We start from the raw sequence: 20,405 nt of genomic DNA on the forward strand, positions 1-20,405 counted from the left end.
TTTTATTACGTTTTCATACTCGATTCTCAAGCTGTTAGAACTGTCAGTCTCTTGAAGAAGGCAAGTTTTTGTGTGACCTGGGTGTACGCATTCAGGGGGAAAGAAGAGATTCCACTTGCTGGTTATAAATGAACATGAGGCATTCTTGATAAAAAAACTCCGTTATTTTCTAAAAAAAACAAAACTAGACAGTGTCTTTTAAAAATTATGGGAAAATAGTAAATAAAGTGGTTTTATACAATAAATAATCTATTTTCTATAAATGTACAAAATCATTTGTACAGCAAATAAGAAACTGATACAAATGCAATAACTGAAAGATATATTTAATTTTATAACTATAATAATTTATTTATGAAATATATCCACATGTATATAAAATACATCATATATATTTTGGCAAAGACCTTCCTTTCTTGTTTTAAACAAAGTCTGTTACCACTGTTCTAAGTCTATATAACCATTTTTACCATTATTTTCTCTTCATTTTTCCTTTGGTCTCTATCTTTCTTCTGATAAAATATAACTTAATGTGGTGGGGTTACAGTTTAACCTCTGTGCCCTGGGGAAAGTCTGCGTGAAGGTCAGTCGAACAAAAACGTAACTGTAATGTCACAAATAAGGGATTTCCTCTCTTTTTAAATAATATAGAACAGGATTTACAAAAGTTACTCTTTTTTTCTTAGCTTACTCTTGCATCTTCTTATCACAAAAAAGTCCATGATTTCTGAAGAATGTCCAGGGTTGGATATAACGCTTAGTGCCAAGTTGCCAAGTTATTCAGTGATGATGTTTCAATGAAGAGATAAAAATGTGATTTCCAGTACTAGCAAAGACAACCGTATGTACTGTGGGTGATAATGTATGTCAGGGCCTAGAACAGCAAATGGTTCAGTACAGTAAGTTATTCTAATAGCATGAAGTTTCATTTGAAGTTCCACAGTCCTACCCTTTCATCTTTAGGCAATTCTTGGGGATGAATAATTGGAGTTCTGTTCATCAGCTACAGTGCATCCTTAAATAACCACTGTAAATGGTTTTGAATGGAACTTTGACGTGTAGGGATAATTTGTGCTTCAATTAGGTAATCTATTGAATACTCAATGTATACTCTTTAACTTGCTATAGTTTATAATAATATTTATATTAACCATTCATATTTATTCTGCATAGATACTGTCATTTAAACATCTGCCATGAAGTTACAATATGACAATTCAGGCTTGCATACGTTAACAAGAGAAATATTTTGCATCTGTTTATTCTTAATGAGAACTCATATATAGGCAATCTCTCTCTAACTCATCACATTCTCCAATTACAGGCGCCTGCATAACGCTGTGGATGGATGTTCTTCAGACATACAGCAAGCAGTAAGCGGAACAGTAAGTTTCTATTGTACTTTTTCAAAATCACATAGAAAAACGTTTCTTGAAACTTGGTGTCGCTCAGGTTTGGATCTGCCTTTGGATTTTTCTTCAACAGCGATACGTTCCCTGCCGGGTTACATGATAAACATTATCCTTTACTGAGACTCTCATGAGGGGAGCATGGGAGAAAGCTTCTTCATCCAGGTTCACATGCCCTCAAAGTGGCTTTTTTGAAATGAGAGTGTTGCTGAATTCTCCACTGGCAGCAGACTGAAGCGTCAAGTTTGTCCATCTCAAGGGAGACTTGTAGTTTAAGTTCTTGCTTCTGAGCTTCAGCGAATAAACGTTAAAGCTTTAAAAACAAAACAAAAAACAAACCAAACTGCTTAATTATTCAGAACTAACTCCCTATTACCTGATAGAACAGTGGTTCATCTCCTTGATTATGTGTACATAGAGTGGAAACTACCTAGTTATCTGATTAGCTCTGATCAAATAATCAGAGCAATATTCAGCTTGGGGACTTCTAAGCCAAGTGGTTCCCGTCATAGCGAAAAACTTTGGGTAATGGTGACCTTTTTTTAAAAAAACAAAACACTTTTCTATTTCTAATGGCTGCTTCATTTACCCAGAACAACAAGTATTTGCTTACCCTGACATAATTTTGCATTTTGTACGTAGCAATAGCATTAAGAGTAGAGTTGCAACTGGAACTTTTTGAAACTGGCTACTAGGTCACAGTAACCTCTTTATATCTGACATCTAAAGTAGATGTATTTTTCCCTCCACATATATTTTCCACAAATTTTGTTCTGTTTCTTTACCTTGACAATTTAAGTTTTACTGAAGCACTGCACTGGGACATGTAGCTTAAATTGTTGTTAAATGAGCAAAAAGATGATAAACAGGAACAGCCCCTGCCCTAAAAACAGAAAGAAAAAAGGGGGGAACTGTTGCCAAAATATGTATTGGCTTATAGCCAAAGAACATAAGGAAGGTTGTAGTAGCTTTGTGTATACTAAAGGCTATTTTAAAAAATAAATAAGAACACCACATACAACAACAAACAAACAAAACCCACAAGTTATGGGCCGAATTCTGCCCTTGTTTAGCAAGAAGTGATAATATTCATTTGAAAGAATTTAGAGTTCTGCAAATGTAAAGAAAATTTATGGAAAATTAGTATTTCTTTTCAACAGTAAACAGGCGGAGCATACCTGACTGTTCAGAATCCTCTGAACTCTCGGTGCTACTGAATGGAAGTGTGTTCCTCTTCCCTGCATTGGTCTTTCTCCTCTGTCTTTTTCACTGATCCATGATTTCTGGGGAAGAGAGATATTTGAAGTTGGTCACTGTGTTCTTATCAGTTATTCTTACAGAACCATTCATAAAATGACAATGCCATACCCTTCATTAGACTAGATAAACCATTCTAAAATAATCTAGAATTCAGCATGCCCCTAACTGGACAGAAGATCTGCTCTTTCAAAAATACTACATCATAAAAAAAGAAACAGCAAAAAGTAAATTCAAAGCAGCATTGGGTCTGGCCTCTTTCCTTTGCCTATTAAAGCCTCTTGATTGCAACATGAGTTTTCTCACTTTTGTTCTTCCCATTTGCTTCTCTGTCCCACTTAAGGGGGAAGTGAACAAGCGGCTGTGTAACCACTCGGCTGCTGGCCAGGGTTAACCCAGCACAACTGGAAATGGGAATTTTATTTAAAATCTATTTCATTTGATACATGCAACTTCATTAATTTATCTCCATCAAATAGTTAAACCATGTAGACAGGGTGCAATATCAAGAAAAGATACCTTCTTCTGTCTTGCATTCTTCTGCAAAACTGCATACACTGTTTGTCACGAGCATCCAAACAAGAACACCGAAACGAAAACTGGAGAGTACTTTGAATCTGGCCCGTAGACCTTTTGCCTCTAAAAGTGCCTCTGTAGTTAGACAGCCCATATGGCACAGTCCTCCTGTTGTGAGAATCACAAAGATTGTATATTTTAGGAGCCAACTGAAATGATATTCTGTATTTTTTCTGTTTTAGAAAAAAGACCTATTGGTGCAAAGCAATAAATAGCAGCACAAAAATCAAACCTTGGGCTTATGTAAGGAGTTCTCCCTATAACAGAACACAACTTCTGTTCAATCATCTCATGCTTTCACAGGGTTACAAAGTAGCAGACAATCAGCTTAAGTAGCAGAATTAATTGGCAGCTGGTACAAATACATGGGCAGGTTATTGCTTATTCCTTTACTGTGTTGGTTACACCCCACAAACGTACAAGATTTGTTTTGTTCAGTCCCATAGCTGGTGTGAAGTGACACAGGAGCTGTGCTGATTTCCAACAGATAAGTAACATCATGTCAGCGTTGTCATCTTCATGATTTAAAGCCTGATTTGCCATTAATTTTACCATTGAGAAATGGAGAGAACTGTCAGCATGATTCATTTACTGCACCTTGTTTGGAATGTGACCCATGGAGTTATAAATGTGAGAAACAGCTACATAATCTTCCTCATATATATCTCCTAGTACTTTTCTACAAGAGATCATATTCTGTACCACAGCACACCAAGAAATACTAAGAGGTAGATCTCTTTATTTCCCTGCAGTCTGCCACGCTTTGTTCTTTAATGGGTTATGGTCAACATTGTCAGCAAAGGACATGCTTCATCACTGCCTGCTAACATCCTAAAAAAGCACTGGATAGTTTAGACTGGTGTCATAAATTACTCTCCTACAAGTTGTTAAAGAATCTCAGTCAATCGCAGGTGTACAGCACACGGAGCTTCTGAGACCCATAAAAGTTCCTGTGTACCCAAGGGACAGGCGAAGCAACCCACAAACACTAAAAATCTGAAGCGAATCTCATGTTCAAAAGCAAGAAAGAGTGGAGGAGGGGGGAAAAAGCAGAGGAGGGGAAGTAAGAATAGATCTAGAAGGGTTACAGTAAGATTACACAGCGAAGCCTGAATAATCAGTCTGGAACCACTAACTTCACATAGTTATAATTCCTTCATTTGCTTTCATAAAAACATAATTAGGCTGTTAATTGCCAAGCTGCCATTTTTCAATTTTCCCACACTCATGGTGGGCTGAAGGGCTCAGAAACATTATTTCCCTTACCTCTGCAATGATTTTGATGTAACGTCAGTACAGCTGATGCAAATCATTTATTCAAACCTCTGCACTTATAGTACATATGGGCTTGTAACAGTTCATCTCAGTCTTTCACAGCCCGAACCAGAGCACACCTATCTCATATGAATTTATCATCAAATCATACTGAAAGATAGAAAATCACTAGTATTTCTGTGCGTCAGACACCATGAGATGGTCTTTCTCCAATAGACGCCATCTGCCTTGCCTATATGCATAAACTGTTATGTATTTTCACTACTTCATTCTATGGCTATGCCTAGACACTGGAAGAGACCTAGAATATGAATATTAGCCTTAAAAGATCTCCGGACTTGATTTTCGCTTTCCTCAAACAGTCATTTTAAAAGCTTTTTGTTGTTTTCAGGATTAGGGTGAGTCTCATTTTATTAATAATTCCATATTGCCATTTGCTTTAGAATAACGAATGAGAAATAGCTAACGTAGGTAACTTCTACCATAAATAATTGCTGCACAGTCACACTTCTTGATACATTCACATTTTTTAAGAAGTTGTGGCTGGTATTTAGAGACAGGAACAAGAGGAAGTTGCTGTATTTTTTAGAGTGGTGAACCCTCTATGAAAACTGTCTGGTAAAATAACGTTGTTCAACTTCCCACTCAGATTTAGGCTGAAATGAAAGAATGAATTTTGTCTGCCCAAAAGAGAAACTGCTATTTGATGGCAAATAGCTTGCCAGGGGATAAAGAAGCTTCATGCAGCTTTTGCAGATGTCACCGCACTTTGTGCTAACAAGACATAAAATACTGTAGTATGTTATTTTCATGATATAAAGTGGTTCCTTGTTTAAGAGTTCACCTTTCCAAAATACAATACAATTCTCCTTACTCTAATTCTCTAAATCAGAAGCTCTGTGGGACTGAGCTGTTTGCCCAGTGTCGGAGGTCCTGCCTGAATTGCCAGAGAAGAAGAAGGGCTCGTGTTTCATTGCTTAGTTGCTGCAGTTTGCAAATTAACGGACCAACTAGAATTGTCATCAACTTCAATTTTCTCTTAATATATCAGTATGTGAACTACAGTGATTAAGGAATGGGCCCATTACCAGTCTGCTGTCTTTCCTAAGAGCCATAAGTTCCAGCAAACAGGCAGGGGTGTTGAATATAGTATAATTACAAGAGATAAGAACCATGAATCACAGTGTGAAGCAAAGGAAGAGGCTGATATTTTAGATACTGTTTTTGATCTTTCAAATTAAGTGCCTTATGTTTTATGAAACTTATAATGCTTATAAGAGCACACTTCATGGCTTGAAAAATGTTGTCAAGACAACTTCATTCTCAGTGTTCCAGAAACACATGCCAATGCAATGATATTTTCAAATATAAGAATTTTAACTAGAACGCCCAAGCAATAATTTTTATGTAAGCTATCATCCACATCTGCCAATCAGAGATGGAAATATAATAATTCTCCCAGTGTGTCTGGTTTTGATTTCTAAGCCAAAAATTCAAACCTAAAACAGATAAACTTCAAGAGCAACCCAGAGTCTTTCCAACAGTGTTCAGAAAGAACTAAATAATATAGATGTTTTCTTGCTTGTCGCTTACTCTGATGCAACTCATGAATTGCAACATTTAAGCAAGTGTTCATGTGTGTATGGTTATCGTTTCAGCAGCTGAAGAAGTTCGTATTTCAAGTTAGTTCACGTCTCTTTCTCAGCACTTCGGAAGTGAGAGGAGATGCTGGAGATTCAGTTGAACGAGTATCGGAAGCATTTGCCTAACAGCATGCTTAATCTTAGATTGTTACGTGTGATTAACAAATGGTGAGTTTTATTATTTATTACTATGATTATTTCCGATGGTGCTGCAATGCTCAGGTTGAAAATGAGGCAAGTAGAGTTGTTATTTCTACATGCCGAATGGGAATTATGGTCAACGCATAATTGTCACCAAGCATTTGTGTTGCTAGGGGATCTCTTTGCTTTCCATTTCAGGTGAGGCATGTGTCCCCTTGAGTTGCTTGCTGACTGAGGTGTACACGGGGCAGTTTGTGTCTCCACAGTGAGGATGAGGAACAGCTGAAGCAGGCAGAGGCAGGTTTGCTGGTTGGCCATGTGCTGGGCTTCTGGGGATCCTCAACAACCAGTTCCCTAGCCGAAGTACTGGCCAAGAGGCAGCTCCAACCTTTTTTGGAAATGATGCAAAATCCACCAATTTTAAAAAAAAAAATAAGTCACATTTCACAAGACATTTCTAATTTCTGACCTTTAACTCAGTGTGCATCGTTTCTTCCTTTAGGACAAGGGTATCAAACTAATTTTCACTGAGTGCCACATCAGCCTCATGGTTGCCTTCAAAGGGGTGAATGTAATTTCAGGACTGCATCAATGCAGGAGTAGTTACCAACCTCGCAACCAGAAGGCTGATGTAGCCCCTGGTTAAAATGAGTTTGACGCCCCTGCTTTAGGAGAACAAAAGTCTCCTGAAGCAGTGAAATGGGTTTCCACGTATTTAAGAGCTAATGTGTACTGTGTGTCTTTTACACCAAAGTGGAGAACAAGCAAACCTATGCAATTCTGGATCAACCCTTCCAAGGTACTACTTTGAACTGGTATCTGTGTGGCAACATACAAACCTGGGATTTATGCGGATGAGACTCTTTTGGTAGAGCTCAGTTACCAGTATGATTACTTCAGTCAGTATGTGGATGCACAAAAGTCTGCCTGTTCAGTTTTTAAAGCACTTTCTAAATTACAAGTCTGTCTGAGTTTAAGGAAATGGTTCCTTCTGCAGTGTAAGATATTTGTTCTTTATTCTGTATGCAAAAAGCCTAAACAATGAAGATGCTAATGCAATTCTCCTGTACCTAGAATTATTCTGTACGATGAAATTATGATTAATGAGTGCAACGGATCTGTTACCCGAAGATAATTCTATGTATAATATAGGGCAGAACAATGCTAATCAAAGCACACTGCACTCTTGTCACTTGAAACATAGTTTTGATTTCTGCCATGGAAGGAACACATGGCAATCCTTGGGTCAGCCAATGTTTCTCCTAGAATTTTAAAAGAAAAAAAGTATAGGACTGCAGATTGGATGCTGAGATGCTGAAATAACCTAGATTATTTCTGTACTTTGTGTCCACAAGACACAAGCATAAAAGCTCCCCTCCTGAAAGTCAGTTAGCTCTTGAAGCAAGTTTTTTCCATTAAATTAACAGAGATAGGCATTTGTTTGTTGAGAAAGACAAGTAGTACTAAGACTGAAACAGCCATTCTGAACCAGTGATATCGGTGAACATTTCCCACAGAAAAACCTGCCCATTGAATGACTACGATCTTCAAGTCTGATTGGGAAATATGATTTAACTAGGTCCTGCTGTTCCTCCTTCATACTACAGTGAATGTCCAGAATTCAGGCAGACAAATCCAATTTGTTTATATTAATTTTTGTAACATGTGGCTGAGTTTCTCATGCTATGTGATAATTGACCTATGAGCTGCTATTATTTTCTACTTTCCCAGCCACTTAAACACAGTAGATACCTCCAGGGCACTTGAGAGTTTCAGCCAAAACGAAGAGATGAGGGGGTTGCTGCAATCATCTTAGATGCTGTGATTTCAGTTTTCAGCAATATATTTTCTGGCATGTATCCAGGCCAGCAAGGCTTCCAACACTCTCCAGTGTTTCCAGACCATTATTCCTTCCTTATTATCATCATTGAAGAAGTAAAACACCTTCTTCAAAATAGTGCCTGACTTGTTGGTCTTCTGTCATCCTAAGCACACGTTCCCTTCCCAAAAACTGTACTTTTTCTGAGTAGCTTTTTTGCAGTTAAAATTATTTTCAGAAGAAGCAAACTTTTATCCTTTATAGCCACACCTTTCTTTTCCACATCCTCAATTTAGAAGTAGTCAGTGTTCCTACACACCTAATAGGCTACTGGCATCCCAAAAGATGTACCTCTGCGATCTTTCTAGATTGGGTTTAACCTTCGCTCTTTTTTTTCCAGTTTCATTTTCAAAGTAATACTTGCTAATTTGTGTGGACCTCAAATTAGTTATAGTTACTTAGTTACAGCTAATTTAGGTAATAAACTAAGGATTGCGCACATCTGCTTCGTCATCCAGTCTAACTACATGAGTTCTTTGATTCCCTTCCAACTGGGACTTCATGGTACCCAAGTTAAGTACTGAGAGAATCAGAAGGCTTTTCATCACCAGTCATCCTCCTCCTGTAGCTGCCAAAAGGATGCTACGTGTTTTCCATTTCAAATGTGACCAGAAAAATATCTGACCTGTTGAGTGGGAAGCTGGGGTACATTTCTTGAGGCAAGTGGGGGGGTGTATTTTTCCATTAACATCCCAAACACCCCGAGAGGCTGGGTAGAGCTCTCCTGACCTAATAAACTGAGCCCTTGTTCCACAGAAACATCTCTTGCAAAGCAACACCGCTCAGATCTTTCAGTACCTCATCCCAATCCTAATTTACTCACGGTTTTGTGGCAAGATATATGACTATTAGTTTGAATAACTAAATAAAATCCCATGTGGCATCTTCTATCTGTGAGGCCCAAACTCCCATTATTTCTTTTCCTTATTATTAGTAAGTGGACTGATTCTAATGCAAATACACTGAGGTAAATCCCAAAAGGCAGAACAGCTGGAAATATGGATGAAAGGAATCAAATTAATTTTGAAATGATAGCTTTTGCAAACTAAAAGTCAGAGTACTTATTGGTAGCTTCTGAAGCCACCGTACTAGTGCATGCAGAACACACACTCTAACGCCTGTTTCCACCACTCTCCACAGTTTGCATACTTCAAAATCCACTGCTGGTTTAAAAACAAATGAAACAAAAACCTGGGGGAAAATAAACACGTGGTGTTAAAATGTGAGCCTGAAGAAAGTGACTGTGGTTTGACAGCCCTTGAGACTGTTTATTCTTAGAATGAGACCAAGGTGAGCAGCTGCAGGGAAATCTGAAGGCATTAGCTGTTAATGTCTCATTGTGACGCCACTGTTCGCAGGGCCAGCTCCTGCGGTGACAGGGGATTTTGGTCTGCAAGCCAAACCATTTCAGGTCTTTGAGAGGACGGCATGGTTCCGTATGAAGTCAATACACAATTTAAATATACAACTATGTTTGAATAAAAGGCCCAAAACTCAAATCAGTTTGCCTGTGATATAACATGAACAGCAGAAGCCTGTTACACTATGTTCAGTAAATTGATTTGAAATACTCTTCATTTGATGTGAAGATTTCAACACCAAAGATCCTGCGATTTTTAGGATTAGAGATATCATTGAAATATTCACCAAAAATTTTAACTAAAAAAAAGTTAAAAGGAATCAATGGAGATAAAGAACATTCTGTTTTATACTTGGTACTTTTTCTACTAGTGAGTATGACCATAGATTCCACAGCTTTAGTTATTTCAATTGTTACTGGCTAGCTAAGATTTTTCTTTTTATCTTTCAACATTCAGGCTACATTAGGACATAGAGTGCATAGATAACCACACACATCATACAAACAGATTTCAGTGAGCACGTAGATAGCAAAGTCTGCAAAATGCAGAGCAAACTTCATTCAGAAAAATAAAATCAACTCCCCAGAAGATTCACCACTTTGCTTTTGGCACTTGGTTCGGCTGGTTAACCATGTGCACTGTTCAACCGACAGATCCGCTTCCTTATTTGAACTGCCTGGCTTGCAGCCACTGTTTTATCATCATGCCTTTGGCTAGCAGGTATTTGCAATCTGATCTGATTAAGCACATGCTTAATTGTTCTGATTAAGAAGAGATCTTTAGCTGTGTACTTTTATTTCTAGTAATATACAGGACATCATCTCTGCTTATTTAGTGTGAAGATAATTCTCAAAAAATGGGGTAATTGTAATGCTTTGTAATACCACTTAAGATCCATGAGGATGAAAACATGTTAAATTACATTATGTGGGCTTACATTCAACAAAATCCAATCAGTGAGATGCAGGTAATAGAAAGATGTTATGAAGGAAAAGTCAGCCAGCAGAGCATCCAGTTTGAACAAGAGTATCCTATTAGTTGTCTTCAGTGTTCTCCTCTATAACAACATCCCAAGACATCCCTTCCTCTCTCCATATGAGCAAAATGATGAGGGAGGCAATGATAGGGTACAAATTGTTTCTATTCTAAGATGGCTTTGTGATGGTGACCTCAGCCAATAGTGAGCAAAGATCATCAACTTAGAGCTGCCAGAGAGCTGACTGTGTGTGCAACCAGCTGTGTTGTCTGACAAGTCCTGGAGCCCTAACAAACCCATTCATCAGCACTTGCAGAAAGACTGACAAAAATGAAGATATATGAAAGCCTTTCTCACCCCAACAAGTGGTCATATTAGGCCAGGAAAAGAGTTTTCTACAGCAGAACTACCTGGAGTCAACCTAGTGTTATATTTTGATGGCCACTGAGGAATATCTGACTTGTATATGTTACAGAAACAAATTTCGTCTTTACTAGTGATAAAACACCGCATCCTTGCAGTGTCACCATGTAACCACACGACGTGAAACACTCACCGTATCCTCTATCATATCCCACAGAGCACAGCAACAGACTACGCGCCAGCGCATGCCCTTGTCCTGCCACCACAGAAACCACGTGTTTAAATCAGAGGATCAGAGCAGCAAACACAAAGATATAAGATCAATTTCTTACTGTCACTTTGTCCATCCAATTCTACTGATTCCCAAATTCAGGTAATTGGCAGAGAGAACTCTTAGATCATCATTTAAGCTGGTCTTTATAACATGGTCACAGAATTTTATTAAGTTACTTATCTTTTGAGCATACCAGTGCATACTGAAATAAGACACTATCGAGAAAAAAACCCAACTTTGGCTTTCATTTAGACACATCAAGAAATTATTATTTTTGGTGCTGATTGAGTGAGAAAATAATTTTATCATTCTAGATCTATGCTAATTGTCCTTTGAAAGTGTCTGGATTATTGCCATGAATTCCCATTATATTTTTATTTCTAAATTGAAGACTGCTTGAGTATCCGATACTGTGTCCTCTTGATAGCATCACTCTCCTATAGTTGTCACCTTTTAATGTTTTACTAATTATTCTGAGCATCTCTAAAGCTTCACACAGCAGCATTAATGTCTTTAATTGAACCACATTTTGCTCAGATGCACAAGCTCAGTTCATACTGAAATACAGGACCATTTTGAAGAAGAGCAGATCTAGAATTCTTGCCTATATTTTCTTCTTTAACTTACAGAATTAAGCATCAAGTTGTGGCCATATTATATCAGTGGATACTGTTTAAAAGACAAGTCATTCTTTAAAATATGTCTGTAGCTATAGATCAAGATAATTAATCACTTGACAAAATAATACATTGCAAACTAAGTCCTGAGTAACCAACCTTATCAGTGTAAACAGTTTACCAGCTGCTAATAATCTTTGTTATGCAACATTCGTCTACGTCACATAATTGGAATATTCTGTTCTGACTTACCTGACTTTCTTTAGCTCTTCTCTTCCACTCAAGGCTCTCAATGTTACCAGCACAGAAGACTCACTGTGTCAGAATAGCACTGGTGCACTTAGTGGTCTGGACTAACCCCGGTGGTTCATGGACAAGTATAAAGCAATAGTCAAACGTGTGTGCAGAGATAATTTCTCATTTAGTTGGCAATAGCTGCAGAGAGTCAGAGGCTGCATATTCTGCAATTTTGTGTTTTTCTACAACTGTCACCCTGTAGATCTAAGTGGTTTCTCAGCAAGGATAGAAAAAAAACCTTCTATTACCACTCTGACTCCAACAGCTTCAATAAGAACTTTAACCACTTTTCTAAAAGAGGAGGAGAGGCCATGACCAAGATTTGTTTTGAATATATTACAAGAATGCTTAATAGCATATTGTGTTGGGAAGAGCAGGGGGAAGGAAGCAGAGGATGAAGTAAAGTTCGTCTTTGAAGTATGGAAGAGAGAGTAATTTGGAAAGAGAAAATATTAAGGAATTTGTGACAGGAGTAAGAAATTATAAAGTGGAGGACATAAGTCAGGGGAAATAAAAAAGAAAAAGAATAAAATGCAACTGTAGTCTTTGATGTAGGAAATAAAATCAAAAACATGTTATACGTGGGAAAAAGATCAGAATCAACAGATTCCAGGAAAACCTCTCCTATCTTTAACACCATCTTTGTGGCCTCCCATTGTGCGTATGGACCTCAAAGTTGTGTTTGAGCCAAATTTTTTGTAAATTATTTGGTAAACAGCAATGTAAAAGCCCCATTTACAAACAGCCGGTCTGTACAGATCCAGTGGTTGCTTCCATTTAGAAGAAGTAGCATAACTCGCTTAGGATATTAAATTGCACAAGCAGGCCTGATTTCTCTCATTCACATCCAGAAGTACCTTTTGACTTATGGGGACGTTGCTCCAGGTAGGACACCAGGCCAGAATCAGTGCCTGTTCATTCAGACATGTCTACACGTCCTAATCCTGCCAACAGTGTTATTGGTTATACAGGTTCATGTCTTTGGAGCACAGTAGCTAAAATGCATCATTCTATGTGAATATTTAATATTCAAATTGAATATTGAAATGGAATATCTTTTTTTCTGTAGCTTGCATAGAATTGTCCACAAAAATGGCATAAAAATGGAGTGTGGTAAGAACCAGAGTTTCCTACAGCTCACGTTAAATTGTTACAGGCCAACCTATACACCGCACAGTGGGGGTAGATTTACCTTTCTGAGACATTTGCTCTTATTTTATGTACAACCAACTTCAGTTAAGAAACCAGAGACAGCCCCAGTTGTTTATTATAATATGTGGATTATTATACATACTTCATTGCTGTATGTATCATGAAAATGTTATGTATCTCTGTTCTCTATTTTTGTTCTTTCTCTAGTGATGTTTGCACAAAACCTTCAGGCAGGAAAAAAATCTCCATATGACTGAATTAATGCACACAAATACTTCTCCCACTGGTATGAAAATTATAATTCCTGTAGACTTAAAACAGCATATCCTAAAAAAAGGGAGGGGGGTAAAATTAGCAGCGTTCTATCTCTTCAGTGTGTAGGCTAAAAGGCATGTCCTTCCCCTGTTTTCAATGGTGAGCTCTGACTCAAATATACTGAATCATAAATATTTGTCCAAAATAATTCTAGGTAATCCTGGGATGGATTAGCACAGGTGTGGAACTCAAAGATTGTACGACTCGTGTGAATACATGATACTTGCAGGCTAGTAGAAGTTCCAAAGATCTGTCATCAGACATGGCCTCCAGCCAGGACACACACATGAATTTACAAATTAAGCGCCCTAAACCCCATCTGACTTAACCTATTTTACTGCTACTTTCTTTTTTATATTCCTTTTGTTATTTTAATCTGATTAAAAGCTTTGCCATTGATTCAAAAGCAGATCCAAGTTAGTAGAAATGTTCCCAAGCTGCAGTCAGTAAAATACTTGATGGTGTGTGTAGGAGTTCACAGTCATACAGTCCCAACATCTTTAATTCTTGAAGTTCATCAGAAGAAATCTGGTTTTAGATTCAGCTGATCTCCTGATTATTTTTTTAAGGAAGCGGTTCCTGTGGTTGCTACAGGACTGAAGCCTACTGGAGTAAGAAAATCTTGACAAATCCTTCAGACTGTTTTATTTACTTAGAGAGACAGGATATATACAATGGTGTGGGAAAAGGAGGCCTCTAACCTTTGGGATGTGGGCAAAGTGTCACTCTTCCTTGATGACTTCTTTTCATTAAGTATTGTTAGTACCAGCTCCTGCTTTTCTGCAAACGTGCTTCACCCCCCCTGACCTGCGGGAACCTCAGAATGGCCAATTCATGGGAAATGCTGTTCTCAAAAACAGTTTCTGTTATGAATTGAAACAAAAGCTTGTGTTCACCATTCCCAAAATATGTAATTGTAAAAGATGTTATTTTGTAGCATCTTAAATCTTTGAGGTCCCTTCCACTCCCTTACATTCTGTGAAATCTGAGACACTGAGCTTTTCAAAAATTATTATTTTAATGTCATTTTTCCACACTATTTTTTATCAAAACCAGTACAGTTGCACACACACACACACTCTTCTTCCTTTCTCAATGACTAGTTTATTAGAAACAGATTTGTCCCACAAAATAACTACCTTTTCCCCCTTTGCTGGTTTCACTGGGGCTACCCGCAGTGCGCACACGTTGGTACAGCCAGGTACACAAGTACGGCCATGCCCCTGCCTGTGCGTGCGTGAACGGAGCGTTAACCGCACCGAGGCCCTGGGGCTGCCGGCGTCTCCCCGAGGTTCCCTTCGGCTCGGCGGCCCCGTGTGCCCCCCGCCCGGCAGGTGTCACGGCGCCGAGGCGGCCGGACCGGCCTCAGCGGGGCCGGCGGCCTTTTCCCGCCCCTCCCCGGGCGGCTCCGCCTCCAGTGGGGCCTGCGGCGCCCCCGGCCGGGCTCCCCTAAGGGGTCGCCCGCGGGCAGGCAGGGAACCCCCGCTCGTTACCGCCCCACGGTGGTGGCCAGGCCGCCACTCGGGCCCCTCACTCCCCGGCCCCTCGCCTCCCTGTGCCCGCGGGGGTCGCACCCGTCCCAGCCCAGCCCGCCATTTCGCGTCCCGCCGCCCGCACTCACTCGGGGGTGTTGATCCAGATGATGTCGAGGTGGCAGTAGTACACGCACTCCTTGTCCTTGTAGGTGTAGCAAGTGCAGCGCCGGGCTCGGCGCCGCAGGGCTCCGCCGTCCACCTTGGCCCTGCCGCCGGCCGGCAGCGCCGCCGCTTCGTTCTCGTCCCGCTCCTTGTGGCCCAGCGCCGCCGAGCGCGGCTCCGGGCCGGCCGGCAGCGAGCGAGGCGGGGGCAGCGCGGACCCTGCACCGCGGGAAGGCAAGAGCAGCGCTGAGCCCCCCCTGCGCCAGCCCAGAGCACCCCCCTCCCCAGTGCCTCACAGCCCCTTTTGTAACAGGATCCCAACCATCACCGGTCCCTGAAAAGTTTCAGGGCTGTTTAAAGCACCGTTATGTTTATATCTAGCGCAGCACGGTGGGGTGCACCGGGAGAGCCCGCAGGCTTGGGGTGTATCGCTAGAGAGCGTTTAAAACAAAAACCTACGTGCGGCCAAATGATGTCTTTGGCGTCTAGTTATTTACCACGCACCGGGGTGGGCTATGGCTCACAGCCTTTTGGAGAAAGAAAAAAAAAAAAGAACCACAACAGCCTTTCTTTGTGTGCATGCGTGGAAGCGGCAAAGAAAGAAAGAAATTCATGTTACCTGCAGTCGACGTAATTGTAAGTCCAAAGAGGAACAATAAACCCAGCTCCATTAAACCCAAACAGCACGCTTGTTCACTGCAGGCAAAGGTGAGCTGCAGGGGCGAGCGATCCTTTCCAGGAGGAATCACTTCAGGTTGGGGGCAGGAATGTCCTGGGGCTGGCGGCACACGCTGCTCCGGAGTTAGTTCCCACACCGAGGTGTGATTAGTGGTTCTGCCTCGCAGTTATTTTCCTCCAGCGCAGACTTAATCCTGAATGGGAGAGTATTGTCAAAAGAAGGGAAGATCCATCGCTTGGCTTTTCCCACACACACCTCCCACCCCACCCCCAAATCTGATCAGAAACCGGAGCTGCTGTTTTCCAGCTGCAGACGCCTCCCACTCGCCGGCAGCCGCTGGCGCCCCCTCCCCGCGCCCCCTCCCGCCCCGGGCCGCCCCCGCCGCCCACCCGGCAGGTACGGGGCAGGGAGAAGGCAGCACATCCTCCCGGGAGGGGAGCCACAGCCCTTTTGTTACTGCTGGGGCTGCTCTTGGTTCAGAGCTTTTAAATGAGCTGGTCCTCCAGGATTGCTTGTGCGGTAAAAACACAAAGCTTTGACTCAAACCTGGGCTAAGAGATTCGGGAGTTGTTTGGGGCTTTTTTGCTTGGATTCTGCCAATTATTTTCCAGGTGAAATTAAGCCACCAATTTATTAACACTTTCTTTTTCCCCAATTAATTACTAACACTTCTTTGCAGACAAACCTGCCTAGAGTGCAAAATCTAAGGTAAAAGGGGATTTCATATTGTATGAAATACCTGACACTTGTGCCTAAAGAAACGCTCCTGCACGTGGCCCCATTTGCTATCATAATATCAGTTATTAATTTATAACAGGTAAGGGTTTAAAGGTTAAGGGAATTTGTTGTATCTTTTCTTACAACAGTATATGTACTATATCCTGTTATAGGAAACATTTGTCATAGATAGCATGTGGAGAAAGGTTAGCAAATTTAATTGTGGACATTTTAAACCAGAACATGATGTTTTATTTAAGAATGTTTCAGTACTAACAGAAAGACCTGCAGCCAAAATTGCTTTTGTGTATTGTGCCAATTCAACATATTCACTAAAATCTGTTTTGTGAGTAGAAAACTAGTCGCAAGATCACTCAGGTCATGATATCCAGAGGAGAAACACAGTTCTCTGCCACATCACATTCTTCTCCAGTCCTGCCCCTGATTCCAGCTTCTGGTGTGGATTATGCAGTAACAACATTTACAAAAAAAGCCTCATTAAGATGTCATGTTTTGTCAGTCTGTCAACCCTTGCCTTTTGCCAGTTTCTAAAGAGTTTTGTGGAAGAACTGTAGTTGACTTATTCCCGGCTAATAACAAAAACATGATGGTCATCAGAGACAGGACAATACCTATAAGGTTCCTATTTCTCAAATTTTGCTGAGGCCATGGTTCTCTGTGAAAACTTAAATTGCTTTTGTTTTGCACAGTTTGTGCAAATGACAAGACTTTGCAATATAGAATTGAAATGCCAGAATGCCCTATCTCCAAAACTGGGTTAGAAAAGACAAGATTTCAGTAAATTTCTGAGGTGTGTACCCGCTGCAGTGAGTGCGGTTTGTGAGGATGCAGCTCCACGTAGTTTAACACTCATGTACTGAAACAGAACTGTGAAAGTACCTCATTGATTTTAGTTCTGCTAATTTGAAATAGTTTCACTGCAGCTGCCAATGTCCTCATAACTAATATAGTGGGGGGAAAAATAGATCACATGTAAATTTCTGAACTTAGCATTATATTGAAGTTCATGCTTAATCTTGGAAAGTAAGTGCTCGCTTGCCTTTAAGGATGAGTAATTGCAGAGACCTGAATGTTTATGTGTTATAGTTTGCCTTGCTGGATTGTGGGTTTGTGTGTATTAAAGTCATGCTGTCCAAGCATCGGCAGAGCTACAGTCAGGCTGCACACTTGTGCGGCTGCTGCTATTTTGGAAAATACTGTGACAAAACATCTCTGAAAAAGATGTTTTTAAAATCATTTGCATTTCTTCTATAAGTAGAAAAATTAATTGCGTCAAAGCAGGAGGTTCTAGATATTGTGCTCTGCCATTGGATACAGGATTGATTTTGACAAGTGCTTATGATTGCATTTTAACTTATCTGATAAAGGAAAACCACAGAGATTTATTGTGCAGTTACTGTTTAACAGAACTCTTTACTGCAGTGAATAGGAAGTACTGGTTATGTGTTGCTGGTGTGATGACTAACAATGACATGAATGCAAATTCTGATTGATTAATTTCATTTTCTTCATTGCGGCATATTTTTTGTTAATAATGATGTAAAATTCTCATAATAACAAAAAGTTTAAAATGAGTAATATTGAACGGTATCACGTGTATAGGTTTGTTAGGGGGAAAAAAAAGGTCATGCGTTGTGTTGTGAATTGATTTAACCACATTTTCCGAAAAAAATGTGGTTCTATTCTTTTAAATGATATTTTTAAGGCCTCTTGTACATCGCTCTACTTTTTCTTCCATGTGCTGCTCAATCTCTGAAAAGCCAGGGGAGGCCATATCAGCACTGATACTGAGTGTCGTGTAAACAAAAAAGTAATAAAATACATGCTGAAATTAGCTCTCAGGGTTCAGAAATTAAGAAGGGCAAGGTTTCAGCCAAGTGACCTCAGGGAAGCTTTAAAAGAAGATAAGACATAGACTCTCCAGGAAGAAAAGAGACTCTTATCAAAGGAATTAATATTTCCGATTCTCATTTACATTGATTACCATGTTATTTATGTCACATATTAGCTAATGACTCGAGACCTTGGTGTTTAATAAATACAGAAGTCACTAAACAAGAATGCTGGTTAAGCAAATAGCAACAGATACATTTGAAAAATCCAGGGTCCGTTTTGAGTTGGGGTGGTTATAAATGGTGTCTGGATATCAGCGTCAGTGATATTCACAGGTGATGCAAAGTGATTTTGTAAAAAATCACTTTTTTTTTTGGAAAAATCTGGAGAGCCCTGGACAAATGTGTGGAGCTAATTGCTCTCTCCATACCTTGAACTGTTCCCACCTGCAGCAGGAGCAGCTCCGCTCCCCCGGGAATTCCCCTGGCCAGGGCACTTCCTCCTTCCCAGGGCCACCCAGGCAGATCCACCCCGGTGCCGGGTGTAAATACCGTGTATTTGAGAACTTCTAATTGACTGAAGGGAGAATATATTTTGGAGATGAGGTCAAGGCTGAAGGAGTCCTGGAATGCAGAGCAGCTGAAACAGATGATGGTAAGAAAAGGAAGCTCAGATTCCAGATTTCATATTTGAAAACCCTGGACTGCCATTTCAATTAGGAACATAATCTTGGTTTTGTTTAGTACTTCTCTGCCCCTTGTATCCCTGCTTTATAAATACACTCACGTGATGGTAGAGCAATCAGAGACCCTAGCAGTAATTCCACAGCATTTAACCTTCATCATACAGGTGACTACACAAAATAGCTGAGTTATAAAGAAGTTCCAGATGTGTTTAAATAAGTTTGCTTGCTGAGAGAAACCACTTTAAAAGCTAATGTTCTAGGACATATTTACACTACTAACAAAGCCTGTATTTAAAAGGTATGGCAGGCTTTTGGCAGCTGTGAACAATGTTTTGGGACCAGTATTTATCCTTACAGCTTCACAGAAGGCCGAGGGGAAAGCCTGATCAATACAGATGTGATGTTAAGCAAAGGCAACCGGTCTATTTATTACATTTATAAACCATTTGTATCTCTTTTCCCACTATCTCACTTCCTTTTAATTACAATGTTCTTTACTGTTATTGAAAGAAAAGATCACGTTAAGCTGCAAACACTATATTTAATAGCACACTGCATCACTGTCACAGAGCAAGCAACTTAATACGTAGTAGGTGATGTTTGAGAAAATGTGCTGAAATCAGTAGGTTCTCAAGAAAACATTCTCTTCTGATTATTATTTAAGTTACTTTTTGCTTGGGTTCCAGAGCCAAAAAGCTGAAGTTAATCTTGTCTCCCCTCCTGTTACAGACAGCCCCATTCAGAGCCCTTTGATGTCAATGCAAGGAATCCCATTTTTAGTGGCCTTTGAACCAGATGTAGTAAAAGGGCAACAGCATTTTGTAGGGGTTGCAATTGGGTAACTTGCTTAAAGGAGGAGAGTTCTGTTACCTATTTCTGTTTTCTTGCTCTTTTTATTATTTCTAATGTTTATATACCGTTAAAAGAAATGTAGATACTTGGTAAACAGAAAAAGGACAAATGCCTCTGCTCTGATCATATTACGGTTTATTTATATAAAAGCAAAGAAGGGCTGTATTGCTGTTTTTCAACCTTCATAGCAGTAGAGCACACAAATTTAATGATTCCTGCTTGTTTCAGCTATTGTGAAATTTAGGAAGGAGTTTGCATAAGATAACATATCCTGCTGTTGTAATATACTGGAGACAGGGCTCAGATCTCTGGATAAGGAATGCTGCAAAACCCCAAAGTGTTATTATCACTACCCACCACTCTCCCCAGGATCTGAACCTGACCTCGCTTCCTGGATCCAAACAACCTCTGTCTTTGTGAAAATAACAGAATTTTACAGGAAGCGA

The 20,405-nt window shown here is 40.0% G+C and overlaps 1 protein-coding gene across 2 annotated transcripts; it reads right to left on the minus strand.

Annotated features, from left to right (window-relative positions):
• Positions 1 to 310: 310 nt before the first annotated feature.
• Positions 311 to 16,375, minus strand: EDN3 (endothelin 3). Of its 2 annotated transcripts, XM_065032432.1 has the most exons (6): positions 16,241 to 16,375; positions 15,792 to 16,044; positions 15,157 to 15,391; positions 3,186 to 3,350; positions 2,588 to 2,692; positions 311 to 1,722 (listed from the first exon to the last, which is right to left on the minus strand). In XM_065032432.1, the coding sequence occupies exons 2-5, from the start codon at positions 15,841 to 15,843 to the stop codon at positions 2,620 to 2,622; spliced, it is 525 nt and encodes a 174-aa protein (XP_064888504.1). In that variant the 5' UTR covers positions 15,844 to 16,044; positions 16,241 to 16,375; the 3' UTR covers positions 311 to 1,722; positions 2,588 to 2,619. The 2 variants fall into 2 exon arrangements, with proteins under 2 accessions (XP_064888504.1, XP_064888503.1); XM_065032431.1 differs by lacking the exon at positions 16,241 to 16,375 and having other exon boundaries at positions 15,792 to 16,146.
• Positions 16,376 to 20,405: the final 4,030 nt, after the last annotated feature.

Source organism: Columba livia, chromosome 16 (genome assembly GCF_036013475.1).
Source record: "Columba livia isolate bColLiv1 breed racing homer chromosome 16, bColLiv1.pat.W.v2, whole genome shotgun sequence".
NCBI classification, from domain to species: Eukaryota; Metazoa; Chordata; class Aves; order Columbiformes; family Columbidae; genus Columba; species Columba livia.

Bases quoted from the DNA above. Each gene is read 5' to 3' on its own strand.
- EDN3 (XM_065032432.1), bottom strand. From the start codon at position 15,843: ATGGAGCTGGGTTTATTGTTCCTCTTTGGACTTACAATTACGTCGACT. The intron at 15,392-15,791 runs GTAACATGAATT...CCCGCGGTGCAG, and splicing joins TACAATTACGTCGACTGCAG to GGTCCGCGCTGCCCCCGCCT. The intron at 3,351-15,156 runs GTGAGTGCGGGC...TTCTCACAACAG, and splicing joins ATCTGGATCAACACCCCCGA to GAGGACTGTGCCATATGGGC.